This window comes from Trachypithecus francoisi, unplaced genomic scaffold (assembly GCF_009764315.1).
Source record: "Trachypithecus francoisi isolate TF-2019V2 unplaced genomic scaffold, Tfra_2.0 Lachesis_group5, whole genome shotgun sequence".
In the NCBI taxonomy this organism is placed as follows: domain Eukaryota; kingdom Metazoa; phylum Chordata; class Mammalia; order Primates; family Cercopithecidae; genus Trachypithecus; species Trachypithecus francoisi.
Genome location: NW_022681470.1, coordinates 80,636,035 through 80,659,916, shown reverse-complemented (window position 1 = coordinate 80,659,916; position 23,882 = coordinate 80,636,035). Strand labels below are relative to the sequence as shown.

General features: G+C 47.7%; 1 protein-coding gene across 3 annotated transcripts in view; it reads left to right on the top strand.

The window, feature by feature from the left end:
- SUSD4 (sushi domain containing 4) overlaps positions 1-7,247 on the top strand; it is a 158,990-nt gene extending 151,743 nt beyond the window's left edge. For all 3 annotated transcript variants that reach the window (XM_033196206.1, XM_033196208.1, XM_033196207.1), the window contains exons 7-9: positions 346-490; positions 4,426-4,808; positions 5,857-7,247. In XM_033196206.1, coding sequence (XP_033052097.1) covers positions 346-490; positions 4,426-4,808; positions 5,857-5,885 — 557 coding nt within the window. In that variant the 3' untranslated portion in view covers positions 5,886-7,247. The remainder of the gene's footprint in view (positions 1-345; positions 491-4,425; positions 4,809-5,856) is intronic.
- Positions 7,248-23,882: the final 16,635 nt, after the last annotated feature.

The window sequence follows — 23,882 nt, the reverse complement described above, 5'->3', positions numbered from 1 at the left end:
TTTCGGAGCAACTTCTCCAGGCAAGAGGGATGCCCACCTTTGTTCTCAAGAGGCAGATGCATTATTTGAGCCTGTGCCAGGCCTGCGTCTGGGACTAGAATGTGAGCATGCAGGTCTGCAACCTGGCAGAGCCCATGCCGGAGACAGGTTTTTAGTGTTGGGTGGATCCTGATGCAATTTCCATGAGCTGCAGGGGCACATGGTATCTCCGGGGAGCCCTGGGGATCAGAGGCACCTTGCGTACATCTCTTGTGCCAAATAAATCCAGCAAATGAGCCCACGGGGAACCTTGGCACCTCTCATGGTCTGGGAGCCTCACATACAGCTTTCTTCTCCCTCACGCAGAGCAAACATGGCCCAGCACCCACGAGACCCTCCTGACCACGTGGAAGATTGTGGCGTTCACAGCAACCAGTGTGCTGCTGGTGCTGCTGCTCGTCATCCTGGCCAGGATGTTCCAGACCAAGTTCAAGGCCCACTTTCCCCCCAGGTCAGTTTCACGTCTTGGCAGCTGTGGCTCGAGGTCTGACTCAATGCAGCCATCCTTAGCAGCAGAGAGAATGTGATGAGTGAAAAGTTGGAGCTCCTAAGGGAAACAGGGGAGAGCAAAAACCATGTTCTGGGATGTTTTGAGCACCAAGCTGGAGACAGACCTCATTTTCCTCTTTCTTTCCTACCTCTCCCCCTCCTTCTTGCAGTTGACCATTCGCAGGTGGGCATCATGGGGAGCAAGCAATGGGATCACAGAGTTAGGACTGCAGGCTGTGGACTGCTCCACCCAGGGGCACCATTCCCACCATGGTCACCCTGCATGTGGCCCTGGAGTGAGGCACCACGCAGCTCAGTTCATAGGGAGGGTAAGATGTGCACACAGCTGACTGGGACACAGGTCAGAGGTGTGTGAACAAAGGTGTTAGGCATTGAGAAGCCTCAGGAAGGAAAAAAGACTTTCCTGATTCCAGGGAGAATCAGGAAAGGGCTAGTGAGAGTCTTCCATGAAGTCTGATCTGAACCCCTGAAGTGGGACATGTGGAAGGCACTTCTCCATCCTTCTCAGCTGCACCAATCAGCTCGGGTTGGTATCTTCAGCCTCAAGTCGTCATCACCAACGAGAACTGCACCAGCACCCTTAGGAACAAAGAAGAGCCCCCCAGCACTACTGCTGGCCAGTCATCGTTCCTGGAGGGAGAAGTAGTTTGGAAAGCAAAAGGATAAGTTTATGAGCATTAAGAAGAGGAGGTAAGGACAGCAAAACACCGCAGAACACTAGCCAGGGGCTACTGATACAAGCTGTCTTTTCCTTGCCTTCTGTGGCCATGTCAGAGTCTTCTCATTTTAGAACCTAATGCTTCAGAAAAGGGCATTTGTTTTTTTGCCCACAGGGACAACCTAGTCCCCAGAGTCATATGTACCTGAAAAAGGGACTATTGCTCATGGAGGAGAAGGCTCCTGGAATTAACCACTTCTCTCTTCCTTCCAGGAAAATGCAGTGTGTCTCTCACACCTTCCAGCTGTGAGAGGAGTGAAGGAAGCGGGCATTGCTGCTGGAGACAGCACCTGCCCACCTTCGCCCTTAACCTCACACCCCACAGGGCGGCCTTCCTCACATAGCAGTTCCTCCCTGCCTGGCAGTAGGTACTCCCCATGGTCACAACCTCACAGGCACATCCCGCTCTCCCTAGCCACAAATGTGTGCTAGATGTGGGTGTCACCTGCATCCCTCCCCAGGCCCAGAGGTGTGTTAGTGCCATCCTGGTGCCACAGCAAGCTCTTGCTATGATGCTGAAACCTTCCTTCCTCTCCAACCTGCCATCCACTCTCTGTCTTCCACGTTGTTATATATTCATCAAGGGACCGTATTCTGTCATTGAGCAATTACAGTATCTCAAGAAGGCCTAAGGATTACAAAGAGAAAGCCAACCCACAGGGCTGTGATTGATAGTGCATTCGAGTACTTTAAAAGGGCCCTCAGAGCTATTTTTCTCCATATTGTTGGAAGAAAAGTTTCCAGGATATCCACTAGGTATTAAGATTATTTTTTAAATGTTCTGAAAACCCTTTCACATGATGTTCTTCAGCCCTTGAGTCTTTTGTCTTATATTATTCTTGAGTTGTTTTGGGAAGGTTGGCTTCAAATACATGACATGAATCCAAATACGTGACCAGAATCTCAAGGGCAAACCAAGAATGGACTTTTTTTCTCCAGGTTCCACAAGAGTAGAGCCTGCAGGGATGTTGATGAGGGGTGTATGAGAGCTAAGTTGCATGGTGGGGACATGTGGAGGGGAAGCTGCCAGATTGTGGGAGCTGTAGCCTGGGTATGGAATGTTAGGGTGAGGAATGGAGAAGAGAGGCGTCTGTTCACCCGGGCCTAGACAACATGGAGGTGCCAGGGACAGTGAGGAGGCAGGGAGTCCCAAGTGAGAAGGAGGCCAGCACAAGACAGCGAAGTGGCCGGAGAGGAAGGGAGCATCATTGTCAAGGATGCAGTAACTAGTGGTGGCTTTGGAGGGAGAGCAGTCTGGCTCGGAGCAAGCTCCTCCTTTCCTCCCGCCTCCTGCCTTCTACCCCCTGAAGAGCATGGTCTTGGTGTTCTCCTGCCCTCTCTGGGCAGCTTTTAAGAGCTTTGGGACAAGGAGTCCACCACCATAATCTCCAAGCCTTTGCAAGATGTTTCAAAAAGTCAGTGGACTTGAGCATTAGAGAGACACACAGCCTTTGCTTCCCCTCCACCCCCAGACATTTCATTTTCTTGGGTTTAGAGCCCCTGCCGCCAGCACTCAGAGATTCAGGGTCTGCCCACCCAACTGGGTCTTCTCTTCCTGATATTTTACCTTTGGCCTCCTCCCTCAGCACCAGTTCCCAGCAGAGACAATAAGAAACCAAGTTCCAGCTGGGCACGGTGTCTCATGTCTATAATCCTAGCACTCTGGGAGTCCGAGGCAGGTGGATGGATCACCTGAGGTCAGGAGTTCGAAACCAGCCTAGCCAACATGGTGAAACCTTGTCTGTCCTAAAAATACAAAAATTAGCTGGGGGCGGTGGTGCATGCCTGTAATCCCAGCTACTCAGGAGGCTGAGGCAGGAGAATCGCATGAGCCCGGGAGGCGGAGGTTTCAATGAGCCGAGATCGTGCCATTGCACTCCAGCCTGGGTGACAGAGCAAGACTCCATCTCAAAAAAAAAAAAAAAAAGAAAGAAACCAAGTTCCATTGGCTACTTCTTAGCCACCCTGGGTTCCTCTTGAGGCCAGGAGCAGAGTGTGGGGATCACACGGAGCCCAGGCTGTGACGTCAGATGCCCCAGGCTCCAATCAGACAGTGTTGAATGTGCAGAGTGCTGAGAAGCAAAGGGAGCAGGCCAGGAGCTGCGTGCGCGCCCACGCGAGGGAGCCCTGCAGACACGCAGACTCGATTTACCGCGGCTCCTGGAGCCCTCACAGCAGCAGCCCAGGCCTTGCTTAGATGAGTGGTGGGAGGAAGGAGGTGGAGGTGAGCCTGTGCAGCTCGAACAGGGTAGTGACATGGTGCTTACAGCTTTCCTTTTTTTTCCTTCTTTCCTGAGTTTTTTGTTTGTTTGTTTTTTTCTATCTAGACTAAGATGTAGTGATTTTTTTACTGTAGCAGAAAACAACAAAGAAACATGATGACCATAGGGCCAGCTAGTCCCTCTGGGCACTCAGAGTCCACAGTTACAGTTGTTTGTTTGTTTGTTTGTTTGTTTGTTTGTTTGTTTTTTAAGAGATAAGGTCTCGTTCTGTTACCCAGGCTGGAGTGCAGTGGTGCGATCATGGCTCACTGCAGCCTCAAACTCCTTGGCTCCAGGGATCCTCCTGCCTTAGCCTCCTGAATAGCTGGGGCTACAGGCACGTGCCACCACACATGGCTAACATTTTTATTTTTTGTGTAAACAGGGTTTCACTATGTTGCCCAGGCTGGTCTCAAACTCCTGGGCTCAAGCAAAACCTCCCAAAGTTCTGGGATTGCAGGTGTGAGTCATCACACCTGGCCTATTTTCTATACTTTTAACAGTGCTATCCCACTTTCAATCCCATCCTACAGGACACTGCAGAGGGGCGCTGGGATGCTCTGTTAGAAAGGGTTATGTTGTCCCCTGCCCCATGAGCTTATGGCCAGAAGGCCAAAGCCCACAGGTCAGAGGAGCAAGGGAAAACCATGAGGAGATAGGAGGACATGAGAGTGACAAAAAGCAAACCTCCTCTCTCCGGAGCATCGGCAGCCGGGATGGCAGCATCATCTTCCGGAGGAGCCCCTGAAAGGAGGCTGGTTCTTCCGTATTATCCTCCATACCAGGCTCTGCTGCCCATCGTGGGCCCTGAGACCCCGAGTGCAGGAAGGAGCGTGGGTGGCCTCATCCCCAGGGTGGCATGGCTTTGACATGTTGGCACTTCTTTCCTTTACACAGGGGGCCTCCTCGGAGTTCCAGCAGTGACCCTGACTTTGTGGTGGTAGATGGCGTGCCTGTCATGCTCCCGTCCTATGACGAGGCTGTGAGTGGTGGCTTGAGTGCCTTAGGCCCCGGGTACCTGGCCTCTGTAGGCCAGGGCTGCCCCTTACCCGTGGACGACCAGAGCCCCCCGGCATACCCCGGCTCAGGGGACATGGACACAGGCCCAGGGGAGTCAGAAGCCTGTGACAGCGTCTCAGGCTCTTCTGAGCTGCTCCAGAGTCTGTATTCACCTCCCAGGTGCCAAGAGAGCACCCATCCTTCTTCAGACAACCCTGACACAATTGCCAGCACGGTGGAGGAGGTGGCATCCACCAGTCCAGGCATCGATATTGCAGATGGTAAGTGCTTGCCCCAAGGCCCAAGCCACACCTGCAAACACCTCCGCACCAGCATCTTCAAGCCAGCTCCTTGCTCCGCACGCTCCACCCTCCAGCACAGAGTCGAATCAATCTGTTTCCCTCTCACTCAGCTAAATTGCTTCATGCTCTCTCTACATGTAGAGGCCTTGGGCAAGGCCAATTATTGTAAGGAATGATCATCATCTTGCAAGTAATGATCATCATCTTGCAAGTAATGAGCCCATTAATGGAAATTTCAAGAGGCACCAAAAGGCAGTGAGCCATCCAGAGTAGAAAGGCAACAGTGGCCGGTGCTTTGTTTTTGTAGTGTCCTTATGATCCGGAATGTTTTTCTTCTTTATTCCTTAATTAGGTAGGACTTCTGGAAGTGGGGTTTAGGGACAGGATGGCACATGCATGCCAGGAAGAAGGATCCAGAGGCACGCACTAGGGCCCAGCAGTGTGTTCTAGCCCCAGAGTTCTGTGCGCATAGAAGTTATTTTTACCAGATGTGAAGTAAAAGATGTATGTGTACCTGTCATAAGGAAGGGTGGATTCATGGTAAAATAGGGAAAATGTGTCAGATTGATTAGGTCTCTGTTTCCTACAGAAGGGGAGCCCCAGTGCCACTTTGCAAATGAGAGCACTAATCTGGCTTATATTGAGAGTAAATGGCAGTAACAACATGGAAACAGAGGTCTCCTGGGCCACCACAGTGTTCCTTTTCTGTAAACCACACTGCCTTTCTATACTTGAATTTGCAACTTTCTGGCTTGTAGGACCATTAGGGCCTATGGTTAAAATCTAACATTTTATTTTTTATGAACTGGAAATAAGATCATAATTGTTTTCTGGCAAAAAACAATTGTTACAGAAAGATGTTGTATAGGAGGTTGATTTATTTGGTTATTAACTGGTATGTGAAACTTAACATTTTCTTCTCCTCACTGATTTGAGAAACTGTAGATATTTTAATGAGGCATATAATTCCAGATTGTCATGGTGTTTTCTGGTTATGTTAAGCGAATAACCGTCTCTTCTTTTACAGAGATTCCTCTAATGGAAGAAGATCCCTAATATGGGGCAGGATCCAGATGACTTTCTTGCTCCTTTGGGGAAAGGACCTTGTATCTTGGAGTGAGGTCACAGAAGGATAGAGCTTGGGGGCAAAATGTCTAACTTACCTACGTGGGGACCGCAATTCACATTGTGCATCTCAGGCTCCACAGTGAGGCTGACAAACTGCAATGGCAGTGCTTTTAAATGAGATTTGAGGATTCGCCAAGACCCATGGGGAACCAGGGGCAGCGGAGAAGCCCTTGCACGGTCTTGGATGGAGGTGTTAAATGTGTATCGTGCTGTGGAACATGAGACAATTCCACGCACATCCCACCGAATCATCACGCATCCCATTGGCTGACAAGTCCTCCCTGCCCCCTTGAAAGCATGTCACATTATGTAAATTTGCTTCTAAAACCTGCTTCCAACTGGCTCTGGACTCCAAATTTGGATGGGCCAGCCTCTGCATAAAGTTTGTGTTGAGCTGCTGGAGGAACAGCAGAGCCTCCTGCACCCTCAGCAAGGGGCCGGCTCCCAAAGGAAAGGTCCTTGTGTGACATTTGGAGAATCTTCCTTCATCCAGACAACTCTACTCGAAGCACGATGAAAGCAGGATGTGGCAGTTCCAGTGAGAAAGGAAAGAAAAAAGATGGGCAGACTCTGCTTTCTGGAAATTTTTTCACAAAGTAGAGCTCGTGAGCTCTGTGCTGTCTTCTGGTAACATATCATCAGTGTTTGTATTCATGAGTGGCACATGGATCCATGGCATTGGGTAAATCTGGGAGGTTTTACACATGGTCAGAATGTATTTAAATACATCTCATGATGGAGACAGTAACCAAGGTAATGTTTTGTTTCAGCATTTTGAAAAGACTTAACATTTATCTCAGAATCATGAGCCTCTCTCTAGTTGACAATTGTCATTGTTCCCCCCAGCCCCAAATTCAACCATACATTTATTTTCCAAAACAGAAATTGTTTCTGTAAAAATATCTCACCTTCAAAAGAAGTGTGAGGTTGGATTTTCCCCCTTTTATTTGTCCTAAGATTCCAGAAGGCTGGCCTCCCAGCCCAGATAGCTCAGCCGCCTCACCTGCCTATCATTCCTGCATTCCTACTTTGAGGGTCTCATGGTGCCCACTGGGTGTTGTTCCTAAGAAACTGATTGATTAAAAAATTTCCCAAAGTGTCCTGAAGTGTCTCTTCAAATACATGCTGATCTGTGGAGTTGATTCCTTTCCTTCTCTTGGTTTTAGACAAATGTAAACAAAACTCTGATCCATAAAATTGCTATGCTGATAGAGTGGTGAGGGCTGGAAGCTTGATCAAGTCCTGTTTCTTCTTGACACAGACTGATTAAAAATTAAAAAGAAAATGACAGTTTGAAGTGTGACTTTAATAGTGCAGTAGAGTCGGGTGGGCAGGGGCAGGGTGGTGACAGTGATCATGGATGATGGGATTCAGTGTAAGATTAAGAACAAGAGATGGAAGGAGATAACACACAGACAGTGCTCACCATCTAAATAGAGGTTGTCTTAGAGACCACTGGGCAAGTGCCTCATTTTCTACCAGGCGATTCAGAAGAGGCATGAGGGGCTATCTCTGATAGTCTCCCCTACAAAGTAGACAGCAGCAACATCAAGCTGCCTGACTGGCAGACCAAGCACAGGGATGCCTCTCCAGCACACAGCACTTAGGGAGACAGGTACTACAGTGTCTTAGTCCACTTGTGTTGCTATAAAGAATATCTGAGGCTGGGTAATGCATAAAGAAAAAAGGTGTATTTGGCTCACAGCTCTGCAGGCTGTATAGGAAGCATGGCACCAGCATCTGCTTCTGATGAAGGCTTCAGGGTGCTTGCACTCATGGCAGAAAGGAAAGAGAGAGTTGGCATGTACAGAGATCACATGGCAGGAGGAGGCCAGAGAAAGGGGAGGGGGCCAGGCTTTTTTTTAACAGCCAGCTCTTGTGGGAACTAATAGAGCAAGAATTCACTCATTACTGCAAGGCTGGCACCAAACCATTCATGAGGGATCCTTCCCATGACCCAAACACCTCCCATTAGGCCTCAGTTTCAACACTAGGGATCAAATTTCAACATGAGATTTGGAGGGATCAAACAAACCAAACTATAGAATTCTACCCCCTAGGCTTCCAAATCTCACGTGATTTTCTCAGTGCAAAATACAATCATTCATCCCCCAAGTCTTAACTTGTTCCAGCATCAACTCAGAAGTCCATAATCTCACCTGAGACTCAAGAGAACTTCCTTATAGCTGTGAGCCTATAAAATCAAAATCAAGTTGTTTACTTCCAAGATACAATAGTGGGACAGACACTGGGTAAACATCCCCGTTCCAAAAGGGAGAAATCAGCCAAAACAAAGGGGTAAGAGGACTCACAGAAGTTCAAAACTCAGCAAGGCAGACACTAAATCTTAAAGGTCCAAAATAATCTCCCTTGACTCCATGTCCAGCATCCTAGATGAGGGGTGAGCTCTCAAGGCTTCAGGTAGCACTGACCCCATGGCTTTGCTGGGCACAACCCATGTGGCCATTTTTGCAGATTGGAGTCTAGTGCCTGCAGCTTTTCCAGCCTGAGGTTGCATGCTGCTGGTGGCTCTGTAATTCTGAGGTATCCATGGCAGCCTCATTCCACAGCTCCACTAGGCACTGCTCTAGCAGAGTCTCCCTGCAGGGGTTCTGCCCCTGAGGAGGGTTTCTTCCTGGGCACCCACGTTTTCCAAAACCCTCTGAAAGCTAGGAGGAAGGTGCCAAGCCTCCACCCCTCTTGCATTCTGTGCAGTTGCAGATTTAGCACCACATGGAGGCTGCCAAGGATTACTGCTTCTATCTCTATAGTAGAACCAAGCAGTACCAGGGATCTTTTGAGCCCTGGCTAGAGCCAGAATGCAGAGATGCAGGGAGAAGCAACCCAAGGTGGTGAAGGGCAGCAACATCAGGGCCCTGTCCCCTGAAACCATTCTGTCCTCCTAGGCCCCTGGGCCTGTGATGGGAGGGGCAGCCTTGAAGATTTCTGAATGCATTTGGGGCCTTTTTTCCAATTGTTTTGACTGTTAGCCCCCAGCTCCCTTTCTCCTTGCTAATCTCTCTAGCCTTGGATTATTTTCCTGAAAATACTCTTTCCTTTTCTACCATAGCCAGGCTGTAAACTTTTCAAGTTTTAATGCTCTGCTTCTCTTTTAACTACAAATTTCAACTTTAGGTCATTCCTTTGCTCTTATACCTGACCATAAACTGTTAAAAGCAGCCATGTCACTTGTTGAATGCTTTGCTGCTTAGAAATTTCTTCTGCCAGATACCCTAGGTCATCACTCTTTTTTTTCCCTCAGACAGAGTCTTACTCTATTGCCCAGGCTCACTGTGTGATCTCGGACCACTGTAACCTCCACCTCCTGGGTTCAAGTGATTCTCAGCCTCCTAAGTAGCTGGTATTACAGGTGTGTGCACCACCATGCCTGGCTAATTTTTGTATTTTTGGTAGAGACAGAGTTTCACCATGTTGACCAGGCTGGTCTGGAACTCCTGACCTCATGAGCTGCCCACCTCAGCCTCCCAAAGTGCTGGGATTACAGGTGTGAGCCACCGTGCCCAGCCACTTCATCACTCAAATTCAGCCTTCCACAAAGCCCTAGGGCATGGACACAAGGCAGCCAAGTTATTTGCCAATTTATGACAATGCTGGCCTTTGCTCCAGTTCCCAATAGTTCCTCATTTCCATCTGAAACCTTGTCAGTATGGCCTTTACTGCCTATATTTCTAATAGCATTTTGGTCACAACAACTTAACCAATCCTTAAGAAATTTCAAACTTTCTCTTGTCTTTTTCTCTTCTTCTGAGCCCTCCAAACTCTTCCAGCCTTCACCCATAACTGGGTGAAGTTCCAAAGCCGCTTCTACATTTTCAGGTATCTTTATAGCGATGCCCTACTCCTCGGCACCAGTTTTCTATCTTTGTCCTTTTGTGTTACTATAAAGAAACATCTGAGGCTGGGTAATTTATAAAGAAAAGACGTTTATTTGTCTCAAGTTTCTGTAGGCTGTATAGGAAGCATGGTACTGGCATCTGCATCTGGTGAGGGCCTCAGGCTGCTTCCACTCATGGCGGAAGGTGAAGGGGAGCCTGCATGTGCACAGATTACATGGTGAGGGGAGGCAAGAGAGAGGGAGGGAGGTGCCAGGTTCTTTTTAACAACGAGCTCTTGGCCAGGCACAATGGCTCATGCCTGTAATCCCAACACTTTGGGAGGCCGAGACCAGCGGATCACCTGATGTCGGGAGTTTGAGACCCGCCTGACCAACATGGAGAAACCCATCTCTACTAAAAATACAAAATTAGTAGGGCGTGGTGATGCATGCCTGTAATCCCAGCTATTCAGGAGGCTGAGGCAGGAGAATCGCATGAACCCGGGAGGTGGAAGTTGCAGCGAGCTGAGATTGTGCCATTGCACTCCAGCCTGGGCAATAAGAGTGAAACTCCTTCTCAAAAAAAAAAAAAAAAAAAAAAAACAGCTTTCATGGGAACTAACAGAGCAAGAACTCACTCATTGCAAGACTGGCAGCAGGCCATTTATGAGGGATCCACCCTGTGACCCAAACACCTCCCATTAGGCCCCATTTCCAACATTGGGGATCACATTTCAATATGAGACTCAGAGAGGACCAACATCCAAACTACAGCACACTGGTGCCACATACATCAAGATATTAGTGTCCGCATTGTCCTAAAACAGAGGCTGATAGGAAGGCAGAGCCTGCTTGCTTGCAGCATCAGACAGTGTCTAATCAAGTCACTGGGCCTCTGCCCTAGATCCATCTACTTTGGAGTCACATCAGAGTCTCACCCACAAATATTGTTTACAGTGGTTGTTTTTTCTCATTATAGTGCACTTACATGGCAGGAAAAAATCCTCGTGATATTTCAAGCTTGTCATGATCCCAGTTTTCTTTTCTTTTAAAAATCCCCAGAGGCCTCCTGGATACTACTGAACAGAGCCAGCCTCTCTTACAGCGCTCAGGAATGAGGAGGTTTGGAACAGGTGGGGCTGTATTGTGTATTGTGCTTTATCAGTGTGTTGTGAGAGAACCATGCCCAGCACGGTGCTGTCTACTTTGGGAAAGGGCAAGAAGGCTGCCCCTCAGCGGTGCGTTCAAGTGGGTGCAGTGGCAAAGCCAAGGGTGTGCCATCAAGTCAGCCTGAGAGGTTCAGCTCAGTGTTGGATCCAGGGAACTGCAGAGCAGCAGTTTTCTGGCTGACTTGCTCCCCATGACAAGCACAGCAGAAGTCACAAGGCGCCTTCACACTCCACTTCCACGTAGCTTTTTTTAATTGCAAGGTTGTGATTTGCCCATTGGAACATTTAGAGCCTTTCCCACCTAATTACACCCTACCCAGCAGCTGGCGCACAGACAAAGCTGCCTGTCCTGTCCCTGCAGAAGTGTTTGCCCCTGGCCGCACAGCAGGCCTAGGACTGTCAAATGCAAAGGCTGGTGGGCTACAGCCCTGCCAGCTCCAGGTACCTCTCCAACTTCTTTGTTCTCTCTGTGCCCGGCAGGCAGACCCCATCCCCCTCCCCTAATATGGTCCTAATCTCTAGGAGTTCCTGCAGAGGCAGTGCAAAATCATGAGAGAGCGTGGGCTTTAGAATGGGCTCATTGCCTGGCTTCAAAACTTACCTCTGCTACCAGCTGGCTGTGTATCTCAATGTCTTCATGTAGAAATTAGAGAAAGTTTACTTCTGCCTTCCTCACTGGGCTGTGGCAAAGATGACAGCTAATGTAAGTCAAGCACCCAGTGCAAAGCGGGCATTTGATAAACGACAGCCGCTGCCCCGTGTGAGAGGGTGGGAGCGTTTATGTGGGTGATGAACTCCATATGCATACCAGTCACCTGTGGCCTGCCTTGGTTCCTTCCCCCTCGAATGTGTTTGCAGGTGAAGCTTATTTGGGTCTGCCCAAAGCAGACAGACTGACATGTGCGACCCCCATTCCTCTGGGTTCCTCTTCCTAGAGCCCATCCCTGGCTTCTATGTGCTGAGTTTGCCATGCAAAGGGAATTTTTCACTCCTTGGCTCATGGGGCATTTGACCTCCTTCCAACCACAACCATTCTCTGCATGCTACAGAAAGTTTTGCTCAGGGAGGGGAGGACAACCTCAGAAATCCCCTCAATGACTCTGAAGGACTCAGATTATTTCCACAGGCAACCCTGTAGATTAACACTAACCTGCTTCCCTAATTTTATCATCTGTTTTAGATTTAAAGCATAAAAAGTAATGCCCATACATTCCCAAGGCAATAAAGGGGAAAGACCACAGTAAAGATGACTGGTCTGGCAGGCAGAGCAGAGCCCCGGAGAGCAGCAGTCACTTGTCAGGGAGGGCAGACACTGAGCGTGGTGGTGTTGAAAGCATAAAACTTAATGCAGAGTGTGTGTGCATCCACCAGCCGTGCTCAGCTGCTGTAGCAGCCTTTGTACCATCTCCACACAGGGATAAAAACCAGTCATGCCTTGTTTTAAATGGCCAAGGAAGTAGTCCAGCTACCTGAATAGGAGCCATGAACCTGCCGTACTTAGAGCCTCATCCCATCCACGTGTTCAGAGCCACTGTGGCTGCCCCTGGTGCCCTGTCCCACTGGTTCTCCAGGGCCATGGGGAAAAGGAACCTAACCCCAGCAGATGCATAGAGAGGTGGGGGAAGGCGATGAGAGGGAGACTGAGGGAATTGAGACTAATACTTTCTGCTTGTAGCCTATAAGAAGTATTTATAGACCCTGTTTCAGTCAATAAATATTTATGAAGCACCTCCTCTGCGCCAGGCTCTATCTGTGTTCTCTGACCCAGTGGGAAATAAGGGCTGGTAGGCCGACAGCTACAATCGAGGGACTACAGGACACTTGACCTAGACCTGGACTTTCAGGGAAGGCTGTCCTGGAAATGGCAGCCCTGCTGGTAGCAGGCAGAGTGGGAGACCAACTGGGGGTGGAGGAGCACACATCCTGTCCCAGAGACAAAGGACAGCTGGGTGGGTGGGAAACATAGGGGTGTTCAGTGCTTCCAGGGCCTCGGGATTGGGGATGGAGAGGAGGCTGGGTGGGGGTGGGGAGGTAGGTAGAAGGGGAGAGAGATGGGACTGGAGAGATGAGGACAGCCTGTCAAGGCCTGAGATACCATGGGAGGGGAGGTAAGTGGTTCCTCTCAGAATGAGAAGCCATTAAAAGGCTCAAGGCAGGAGTTACTTGGGTGAGATGGGAGAATTGCTCAGGCTTGAGAGCTGTTTTGCAGGCCCATTCAGTCTGCAAAGCATGAGCCTAGGAGTCAGGGACAGCCCAGCCTAGCATGGGACTGCCACTGGGTCCCTGGGGGATCCCTCCAGGCCCCGTTTTCTCAGCTATGGAGTGAGAGGATGGAAGAGATGGTCTCAAAGGTCTCCCAGCTCTGGCAGGGTGGAAATTCTCTTTGCTTGCTTAAAAAATTTTTGTAATCCAGAGTCAAACATCACCCAGCTCCACTCCTGCCAGCTCTCTTAGCAGCTGCTCACTCCTTCTCCTCTACCCCTCAGCAACTGCCTTCTCCCAGCTCAGGAGCAGCCCTATCCCAGTGCCCCCTTAGGATGGGGTCCACACTCTAGAAACTCTGAAGCTGCCCTCACCCTCTGATCAGGACAAGAGACACCAGTTACAGCCATTCTGGCCTCCTGTGACTGTGCTCAGGACCCCAATCCATTTAGTCCTTGGCCAGAAGAAGCAGGTGCTAAGGCTACCCCTCCTGGAGTCCACTTGAGTAGAATGACTTGAAGCAACTAAAAGCCCAAATAAATCTCTTCGATTGATTTAGCCCACAAGTGTTTAATAATTGTGTAGCATTTCCCATTCTGTGGCGCATGTTCACCTACTGCATACTTATTGGAGGGAAGTGGAAAGAAAGTGAACACGTTACATTTGATGTTGGCTGAGCCTGTTTCTACGTCTGTCTACCCCAAGGACTGAGGAGGGCGCCCTTCTCTGTATAGTTCTCCAATTCCTGTGAGTGCATCAGCAGCATTTCCTGGGTATGCTCTAGGTGCGATCACAGAGATCTCTGTATTAATATATTTTACTTTTTAGAACAATTTTAGGTTTATGGAACAATTGCTCAAAAAAATAGAGATCCCATACACCTCATCTGTCTCTGCCTTTCACTTTCTCTCTCTGGCTCACACACACACACACCTTTTTTTAATTTAACATCTTGCATTAGTGTGGTACAACTGTTACAATTGACTAACCAACATGTGGTATATAATATTAACTAAAGTCAAGAGCCAAACCTAATGTAAACTACTGACTTTAGTCAATATACCACATACTTTCCAATATATGTTTACATTTCCTCCTTGTCTTCTTGATCTCTTTACTGTAAAAGGGAAAGGAGAGCGACCCAGTGTGCAGAACTTGAAACTCCGTAGACTTCATAGGCTTCTTGGCTTGTGCGGCTGGAGAAACTTATAAGAGGCCAGTGGGTCTATACCATGGTCTCTCCCCCCGAGGCCATCGAGGACTTGGGGAAAGACCATCCCACAGGTTCCCTCAATACCATGTTCCAGGGGATGACAACTTCTTCCTTCTATCCTCCCATCTCCTGTGGCGTTTGGTGGAGATTTTGTCACGCACACATGCCCCCTGACTCCAGGGCCTTCTATCTTTTCTTCATACTCTACAATCTTTACATTCATTTCAATCCCCTTACCAACACTTATGGAAACCCCAGCATTGCCACTCTGCTCAAAGCTGAGGGTCCCATGTAGATGAAATGAATCTAAAGGGGAGGCAGACATGCACATAGGAAATTATAGACCTCAGGGAGGGGCAGGGACAGCGCCATGTACGGGGTGCCTTGCGAGTACACAGGAGAGGCCGCTAACTCCACCTGGAAGGTAGAGAAAATCTCCCAGAGAAAGGGACAGCTGAGCCCCTTGGCACATCGTGACTATCTTCTTTGTGTGCACATCCAAGCCACTCTTTCCCCACCTTTCAATACAATCTCAGAACTAAATGGGACTCTAAATCTCAGGCATCTGGTAGCTATGAAATCATTCTCTGCTTCAGTTTCCTCAACTGTAAAATGTGGAAAATAATATAACCTACTTCGTAGGGTTGTTGGGAGGTGCTAAAGGAACTAATTTGTGTAAAGTGCTTAGAACCACACCTGGCACAGAGTACATACTTAAAGGTGTTAGCTATTACCATCATCATTAAATCCAGACAATTTTGTAACACTGGCTCCCCTCCCTGGTATCTCAGATATAGTGAAAATCTACTTGCTTCGTGCTGTTTGCTTTTCTCCACAAGTATGTCACGGTGACATTTTTCATTCTGATTGTTGAATCATCTCTGGTTTGCCACTGAGAATTCCTCTAAGCCCATATTGGCTAATCAGTTCCCTTGGAGCACAGGTCTTTAACCCACCAGAAAGCAGCCTGCCCTGGTATTGTCTAGCTCATGTTTCCAAACCTATCCTCACGGATATCACGAGAGCTGGGAGCAGATGCTCTATGGAAAGCCATCTGCAGATTCCCCTCCACCCCTACCTCCCACCCAAACCATCAGGAGAGCAGAGCCATAAAGAAGAACAAAGTTGGTCTGGCATGATTTGTTCTTTGTTAACTTATGATCTTACAGTGATTCTTTTGTTGTTGTTATAAAAAGAATATTTGTTTAGAATAAAAATACAGAACAATCTCACACCAGTCAGAATGGCTATTACTAAAAAGTCAAAAAATTACAATGTTCTTATCAACCATGCATTTGGCATCTAAGGGCTGATGAGACATAGGTTTAGTAATTGATCCAGATGCTTGTCTAACATCAGTACGGAATTCACAAGACAAGAAATTCACAAGTCCATAGGTCACAGGAGGTCCACAGAAGGCCCACCTTCTCCTCCATTTTTGTCACTGTCCCAGATGAGCCCCTCCAGTCTCTTAAGAGTGCTCTGACCTCCGTAGTTTCTCCCGGGCCCCTAACCTTTGTTTAGTAATATCAGCTTTGGGTTTTCTGGGTATCTGGAATGGCACTTGGGCAGTGCTACCTACTGGTTTAACTCATGGGCACTGAAATTAGACACACCTGGGCTTAAATTTCAGTTCTGTCATTTACAGAAGCAAAGTCAGGCAAGACAGTGGACATTTAAGCCTCAGAGCCTTGCCAAATGAGGACATTGACAGCATCTACCTCCTAGTTAGCTGTAAGAATTAAGTACCATGATGACATAGACTGCTTAGAATGGCATCTGGCATGGTGTCACCACTCAAAACCAGGAGCTGCTCTCACCATTCTGTTACTTCCCCTTCAGTACTCCAAAGGAATTTAAACATGCCCCTTTCTCTTCATCTCCTGCAGCACTGCACCATCCTTTAGGGCAGCCTGCGGCCCTACCATCCTCGTTCTTCTGGCTCTGAAAGAACCAAGAGTCCCCTGAGGTTGGAGAAGGCATCTTACACACACGCCTGCCTGTCTGGGGTTAGCCCCTGCTCTCTATCTTTCAGATCTGGGGCACCCATAGGCACCCATGAGTCACTGTTCTTCTCCATCCCATCGTCAGCTCTCCAGGACTGGGCTCCCCTGGACTCCCAGTTGGAATCGCCATGGTGCGGGCTGCCAGCACTCCAGAGGGACTTTCTTGTGGACTCTCAGGCTGAGAGACCAGTCCCTCTTGACCCTGACCTTACTGAAATCTGCTGTCCTAACAAAAACAGGATAGAGCACCTCATTGAGCACTCAGGCGTGGAGGCATGATCCCAGTGAACTCCCAAGAATCCTCGAATATCACATTGCACATCTAGCACAGCAGTTCTCAGCTGGGCCGTCTTGCCCACAGGGGCATGTGACAACATCTGGGGGAGACATTTTGGGTTGTCACAACTGGGGGATGGGGTGCTATTGCATCTTGTGGGTCAAGGCCAGGAATATCACACATCGCACAGTGCACAGGCTAGCCCCAACCACCCCCATACCATCCCCAGCGAAGAACTATGCAGCCCTAACATGAACAGGGCCAAGGCTGAGGAACCCTGATTTAGGAGAGACATCCCACGAGGCTATAGAACTTAATGTCCTCCAGCTGGTAAATGATACAGTCAGGATTTGGCTCAGCCACTCTTGCTGAGTCAGGGCATCGAAACTGTTCTGTACCTGGAGTCCCCTGACAGTCTGGTGGGGTGTATGGAGGCTTTCCTAGAAGAATATTTTTAAGTGCATAAAATAAAACCAATGAATTCTGTTAAACCACAGTTATCAAAACACTTTTGAAAACTAATACATAATGTAATTATATATATATGTATATTATGAGTAACAAATAACAAAGTCTACGGCAGGTCTAATAACCATTATAAATGCAAAGTCATGACAAATTGCATAAACTGTATTTTGAGATACTGGTAAACACTGTAATGTGAAATGCAGATATCTGTAGTTTCTTTCAATGGCAAAGTTACAGGTCTGGCCAACACTGATTTATTGCCTATGTGATAGGTGAGGGAGGTGCTAAATTCAGTGAAAGGTTAGTGAAAATGACGCGGAAGTGTTTCTCATCCAAGTTCATAGACCCCATGAATTCCATCTGCTGACCTGGGTTAAAACCGTTTGCTCTAAAGGCTATATTCCTAAGGCTTAAGTTGGCTTCCAAACAGACTCAATTTCTCTGCCCTGACAGGTGTGCATGGGTTCTGGGTCTTATGAGCTGTCGTTGGCCCCAGAGCAGCCCTTGTCATTTAGCCTGTGGTCAGGTGATACAAGAAAACCTGAATTCACAGCCCACTCCATCATCCACTACCCATTTGGCTTGCATTAGTTGCTTAACCTCTGCAAACCTCAGTTTCTTCATCCATGAAATGGAAAGAATACCACTGCTTTGTAGGTTTGTTGTGAGAATTAAATAAGGCAGCAAACATAAGATTAATACAACATTTAGTACAAAAATAAGCATTCAAACGATGAGAAACAAACTTAACTGTTCAAACCGAAAGAATGGACTTAGAGACCCAGAGAACAGCAAAGTGAGACTTTTAATGACAGCTTTGCAAGACTGTGTGTTTGGCACGCAGGCACACCCAGCACAGTTTTAACAAGCAATTTATCCCCTAGCTTGCAGGTCCTTCCCCGCCGTTCTTCATAGGCTGAGTACTATAGGGTTGCAATTTTCCCGGACAGATGCCACCTATCGATTGTTAGGCAGGGGCTTTAGGTGTTTTCTTTAGGGTTGTCTTGCTACATTTTGTTGCAGCCCACAATGCATTGCAATCCTAGTTAGCTCAGGGGCTCTTCAAGTATTTGATTTATGACCTAAGTAGCTGGGCAGACTGATAAGAACAGACAAAGTGAGCTATTTTGCAGACTAGTAAACTTTTATTTTAGACCAAACTATTTTGGTTCCGGTGACGGCAACTAAGTGGGGTGGTAGGGGGAAGGGGAGGCTGACAAGCAGGCATTAGCTATTCAAGCAGGGACCTAGTATATTCAGTTTCTTTTGTAGTTTGCTATCCTAAGCCCATTTAAGGCACTTTGTTTTGGAAATGGACGGCTGTATACATTATTTCCTTCAATTCCCTCCTCTTTTTCTTTTTACCTCTACTGGTCCCATTTCCACATTTATTTTTGTGTCCTTTAGTCCTGAAATTCATTAGGTACTCCTTTAGTGGCTCTTATTGAGTTAATATAAATGTTGGGATTAAAGGAATTTATTAGATCTCTCCAACTTTGGTGGCCATGTGGATTTTTGGGAATTTTATGGAATGCCAAGGTGAATGGAATGACCAGTTAAACTAAGGCACAAGTCTCACTTCAGTTGGACAGTAACAGGTCGCAGAGGTTCCTTTTCCCACAATACCACCAGACATTAGCAGGGGTATATGAAGAGCCACGTAGTTGCCTTTGTTTGACTTACCAGTAACGTTTAGAATGTGGGTACAAGTTGCGAGTTGAACTCTGCACCTGCCTAGAGAGACAAGAGGAGTGGTTTATATTTCCTATGGAGAACGAAGGGATTGCTTTAGGAACTGACCTCCACAATGCAGGAAAGAGCAGTGATAGACTTTTGTAGATCTTATTACCCCATGCATCCCTGTCCTGGTATAGAGCCAACATACAACGCATTCCTTTGGGACTGGTATCCCTTCCAAGTGGAAACGGAACTACCTGTGCCTGAAGCTGCCCAGCAGAGCATGCATAACAGTCACCTTTATTGAGAGCTAGTACCGAAAATTTGACCCATTCGACCCAGGCATTTACATCCCATATCCAGTCTTAATTTCTGAAGTTTGCCTTAAGTTAATCACCTTAATTATTTTTACTTTTTTAGAGTTATTGTTTGGTGAATTAAAGGAAGTAGTGTGATAGGGGGTTATAGTAATCGTGAGTGGGCTTGGAGTGGAGTTGGTGACTAGCCTAAAAGCTAGTCATCCCATGGGATCCCTTCCTGAGATATTTATTCCTAATCCATACCTCTAAAATTCCTGGTCTAGAGTAGCTGGATTGTTTATGGTAATTAATATAGGATCACATTTTAATTTTCTACAGTTAGGTGGTGTAGGGCCCTTATACAAATGTATTTTATTTTTTAAGAGTTTGTATTTAGAAGAATGACTTACCCAGCTTTGACACTGGGTGGTCCATCAGACCTCACTCCAGCTAGCACAGGGCTTTCCCTAATAGTGACCTGTTTCAAGACATAGATATTTGTTTGCTTGTGACAGCTGCCTTTGGTTTCCTAAATTCCCTCAATGTAAGATTTGGCAGGCATTGAACTTTATTGTCTGGTCTTAGGGGTGGAGGTTCTAATCATGTTGACTATTAGTTTGATTGGATATTCCCTATTTTTCACCCCTAGTACTGGGCCCTATTTAATTTTTAGGTCTCCTTTTACCCCTTGTGTTAGGATTAATCCTAAACATTTTCGCCCCCAATGATGGCGCCAGCTTATAGCTCCCTTCTAGGTTTTCCTTAGAGTTAGCTTTAAGCGTTCCTTAGGTGATTTATACACTTCCCATCTACCCTTTCCCCTTCCATCTGGGAGTTCTTTTATCAGTGTTTTGACCGAGTGTCATGTGTTTACCCCCATTCAGCTGTTCCTATGGCTGTCTTAGTGATCAGGAGCACTTGACAGGAGCCTTCCCAGCTTGGGTGGAGCTGGTCTTCTTTCCAAGTCTTAATTAGCACCGAGATGCCAGGCTGGAAGTGGTGAGCTGTGAACTTAAGAGGCAGGGTTTGAGTTAGAAGTTCTTTTAACTTAAGGGATGACAGGGTGGAGGATATGGCCAGTACATAATTTCTTAAAAATTGGTTCTTGATTTCCACAATAGGAAGGTTAGTAGTCCTGCCTAAATATGGGAATGCTTTGAAATGGCCTTAACCCAGGAGGTCTTCTTCCGTAGTCTGGGTTTTTTTTTTTTTTTTTTGGGCTTTTTTTTTTTTTTTTTTTGAGACAGAGTCTCGCTCTGTCACCCAGGCTGGAGTGCAGTGGCCGGATCTCAGCTCAATGCAAGCTCCACCTCCCGTGTTTACGCCAGTCTCCTGCCTCAGCCTCCCAAGTAGCTGGGACTACAGGCGCCCGCCACCTCACCCGGCTAGTTTTTTGCATTTTTTTAGTAGAGACAGGGTTTCACCGTGTTAGCCAGGACGGTCTCGATCTCCTGACCTCGTGATCCGCCCGTCTTGGCCTCCCAAAGTGCTGGGATTACAGGCTTGAGCCACCGCTCCCGGCCCGGTAGTCTGTTTTTTAACTACCAGTTTGTTCATTCTCTGGCAGTTTACACAACCCCCACACACTTGTTTAGCAGGGGTATAAATCCCTATACACCCCTAATTCTTGAGTATTGCATCACATATGGTCTGGGGATCCCAGTGACTTCCTTATACAGTATAGACATTGATTCTCTTATGGGTTTGCTTATTATTTCTCTCCCATCAGGGAGCATCCACCTCCCATCCTTAGTTTGAGTGGCCCCTATTTTGCCCAGTTTTTCCTCCTCCTCCTTAGAAAACTGAGGTTATAATGCCACCTTAGGGATACCTGGGTTTAGGCTAAACAGTTTAACTTCTTCCTTCATAGAGCCTTGCTTAGCAGCTTTATCTGCAAGCCTGTTCCCTACAGCTTCTACAGTGTTTCCTTTCTGATGGCCATTTATATGAACTATGGCTATCTCTGCTGGAAGCAGGAGGCTTTTTAGAACTTTTTAACCTGTTCCCTATGTACCAACTTTATCCACCTGCCATTTATTAGGCCCATTTTGTTCAGATCTTTCCAAAGGTGCAAATGTACCATGGGTAATTGTTATTCTTAAGGGAAGTCAGGAGCTGAATAATGCTTTCTACAAGATTCCAGAGAGCTAAAATAACGACCTGTGGTGTCTGCTTGATGTCCATCACATCATCCATTTCTCATACCGGGTCAAGCGGCTTTTCATGAATTCTGCACCAGTCCTTCCTTTCCCCTCTCCTGTTATCCACATATAAATCCCTAGAGGGCCTTTCACCCCCAAAGCTACAGGTTAACTTGTGTGTGTCTCCTATACCTGCACATCTTTCCTCTGGGAAGGCCTAGTCTTTATGACTGGAGCTCAGCCACTCAAAGCATGGCTTGTCCGGATTCTCAGTGGTAAGTCTGAGGCTGTATGGACTGCCCTGTGCTTGAAGCAGTTGATTTTTAGGTAGTGATTTCTAATTTTTTTTTTTTTTTTTTTTTTGAGACAGAGTCTCCCTTCATCACCCAGACTGGAGTGCAGTGGTGCAATCTCGGCTCGTTGCAACCTCGGCCTCCTGGGTTCAACCAGTTCTCCCACCTCAGCCTCCCAAGTAGTGGGGATTACAGGTATGCACCACCGTGCCCAGCTCATTTTGTATTTTTTAGTAGAGATGAGGTTTTGCCATGTTGGCTAGGCTGGTCTTGAACTCTTGGCCTCAAGTGATATGCCCACCTCAGTCTCCCAAAGTGCTGAGATTACAAGTGTGAGCCACCTCACCCAGCCCAAGTTCTGATTTTCTGTCTTCAGTTTTTCTAAACTCTGAACAGTATCCCTGTCCTCCATGCTTGGATGCCCCTCTTGCCCCAGTTTACCCAAGCTCCCTCCACTCCTAGTAGGGCCTAGCTAGGTTTTCTTTAACTAACTTGAAAAGTTATGTTAAATTATTTTCATTTTTTTTTTTTTTTTTTTTGACAGAGTCTCGCTCTGTCATCAGGCTGCAGTGCAGTGGCGCGATCCCGGCTCACTACAACTACCACCTCCTGGGTTCAAGCAGTTCTCCTGCCTCAGCCTCCCGAGTAGCTGGAACTACAGGCGTGTACCACCGCGCCCAAGTAATTTTCATATTTTTAGTAGAGACAGAGTTTCACCATGCTGGCCAGGATGGTCTCCGTCTCTTGACCTCATGATCCGCCCACCTCAGCCTCCCAAAGTGCTGGAATTACAGGCATGAGCCACCGTGCCTGGCCTTCTTCTTCTTCTTCTTTTTTTTTTTCTTCTAATTGACATGGGGTCTCACTGTATTGCCCAGGCTGGTCTTGAACTCTTGAGCTCAAGCAATCCGCCCACCTTGGCCTCCTAAAGTGCTGAGATTACAGGCGTGAACCACCATGCCCGGCCTGGTTATGTTAAATTAAATCCAATTCAAGCCCGTGTCCAGTGAGTGTCAGGCTCCTTCTAGCCCGAGTTGAATGTAACATCACTGAGAAAGATGTGCCACAAAAACGTCTTATATCCCGAGGAGGAAACCAGTTGTGGGGTCTCCTGTGGGGTCTGGGACCTTCATTACCCTTACTTCTCTCTCAGGAAGTCTCTTTGTGACAGTGTTTTCTTAAATGCGAGATATTAATACATGTTGGATGAAAGAAGGGTTCTGTGGGAAACTTTGGGGGAAAGTTTCATTCACCCAATCAGGTTTCTTTACCGAAGGGCTTCTCAGAGCATTTAACATGGTAATGGTAATATAGGGTCTCCCACATGTTATGGACTGAATGTATCGCGTCCCCCACTACCCAATTTATATGTTGAGATTTAATCCCCAAAATGAGGGCATTAGGCGGTGAGGCCTCTGGGAGGTGATTAGGTCATGAGGGTGGAGCCCTTGTGAATGGGATTACCAACGTTTTAAGAGAGACCGGAGAGCTCTGTTGCCCTCTTTCCACCATGCAAGGATAGAAGAAGTTGGCTGTCTACAGCCCAGAAGAGGGCCCTCACCAGAACTCAATGGTGCTGGCATTCCAGCTCAGACTTCCAGCCGCCAAAGCTATGAGAAATCAATGACTGTTGTTTATAAGCCACCCAGTCTAAGGTACTTTGTAGCCTGAACTAAGACAACCAGGGAGCCTCTTTTTACAGGGCATCCCAGGCCCCTCTGGGAAATGCTAACCCAGGACCAGAGGGGGACTGACCATGAGGCCACCAGAGCCCACACCTCATGGCCCTACACCCAAAACTGGCCTTTCTGTGCCTGAATGCATTATACTTGAGAGCTGGCTGGGAGGCCACAGTGGCCTCAGCAGGGCATATTGCCCCAGCAAAGATGACACACCACTCCCCAGCAGGGTCCTGGACTACAGGTACACCCCACTTTCAATGGCAGGTCTCCCACGTGTTTCTGGGGGGCCTCACTCACCAAAGCTCCACACACTTCAACTCCGGGAAGAAAGAGCCAATAAGACCCTGCTCAGCGTCCCACTCAGAGGTCACTCTATCCCCTACCCCAGGACTGGAGCAGCAGAGGCAGGCAAGGGGCAGGTGCCCATGTGGGCAAGGCTGTGACTGAGCTGCTGCGGCTGAGGGGGAATTGAGGGACAAAGGCCTGGGAGGCTGATCAGGAGCTCACACAGCTGGACAGAGAATGGCTGAGGTGTGACATTACCAACGCCAAGCAAAGAAGCCAAAAGATGCACGTTTTCAAACTACTGAGGATGAAAAACCAAACTTGGACCAACCATGTTTACAAGAAAGACGGAATTACCTTTTCTTCTCCCTATAGAAA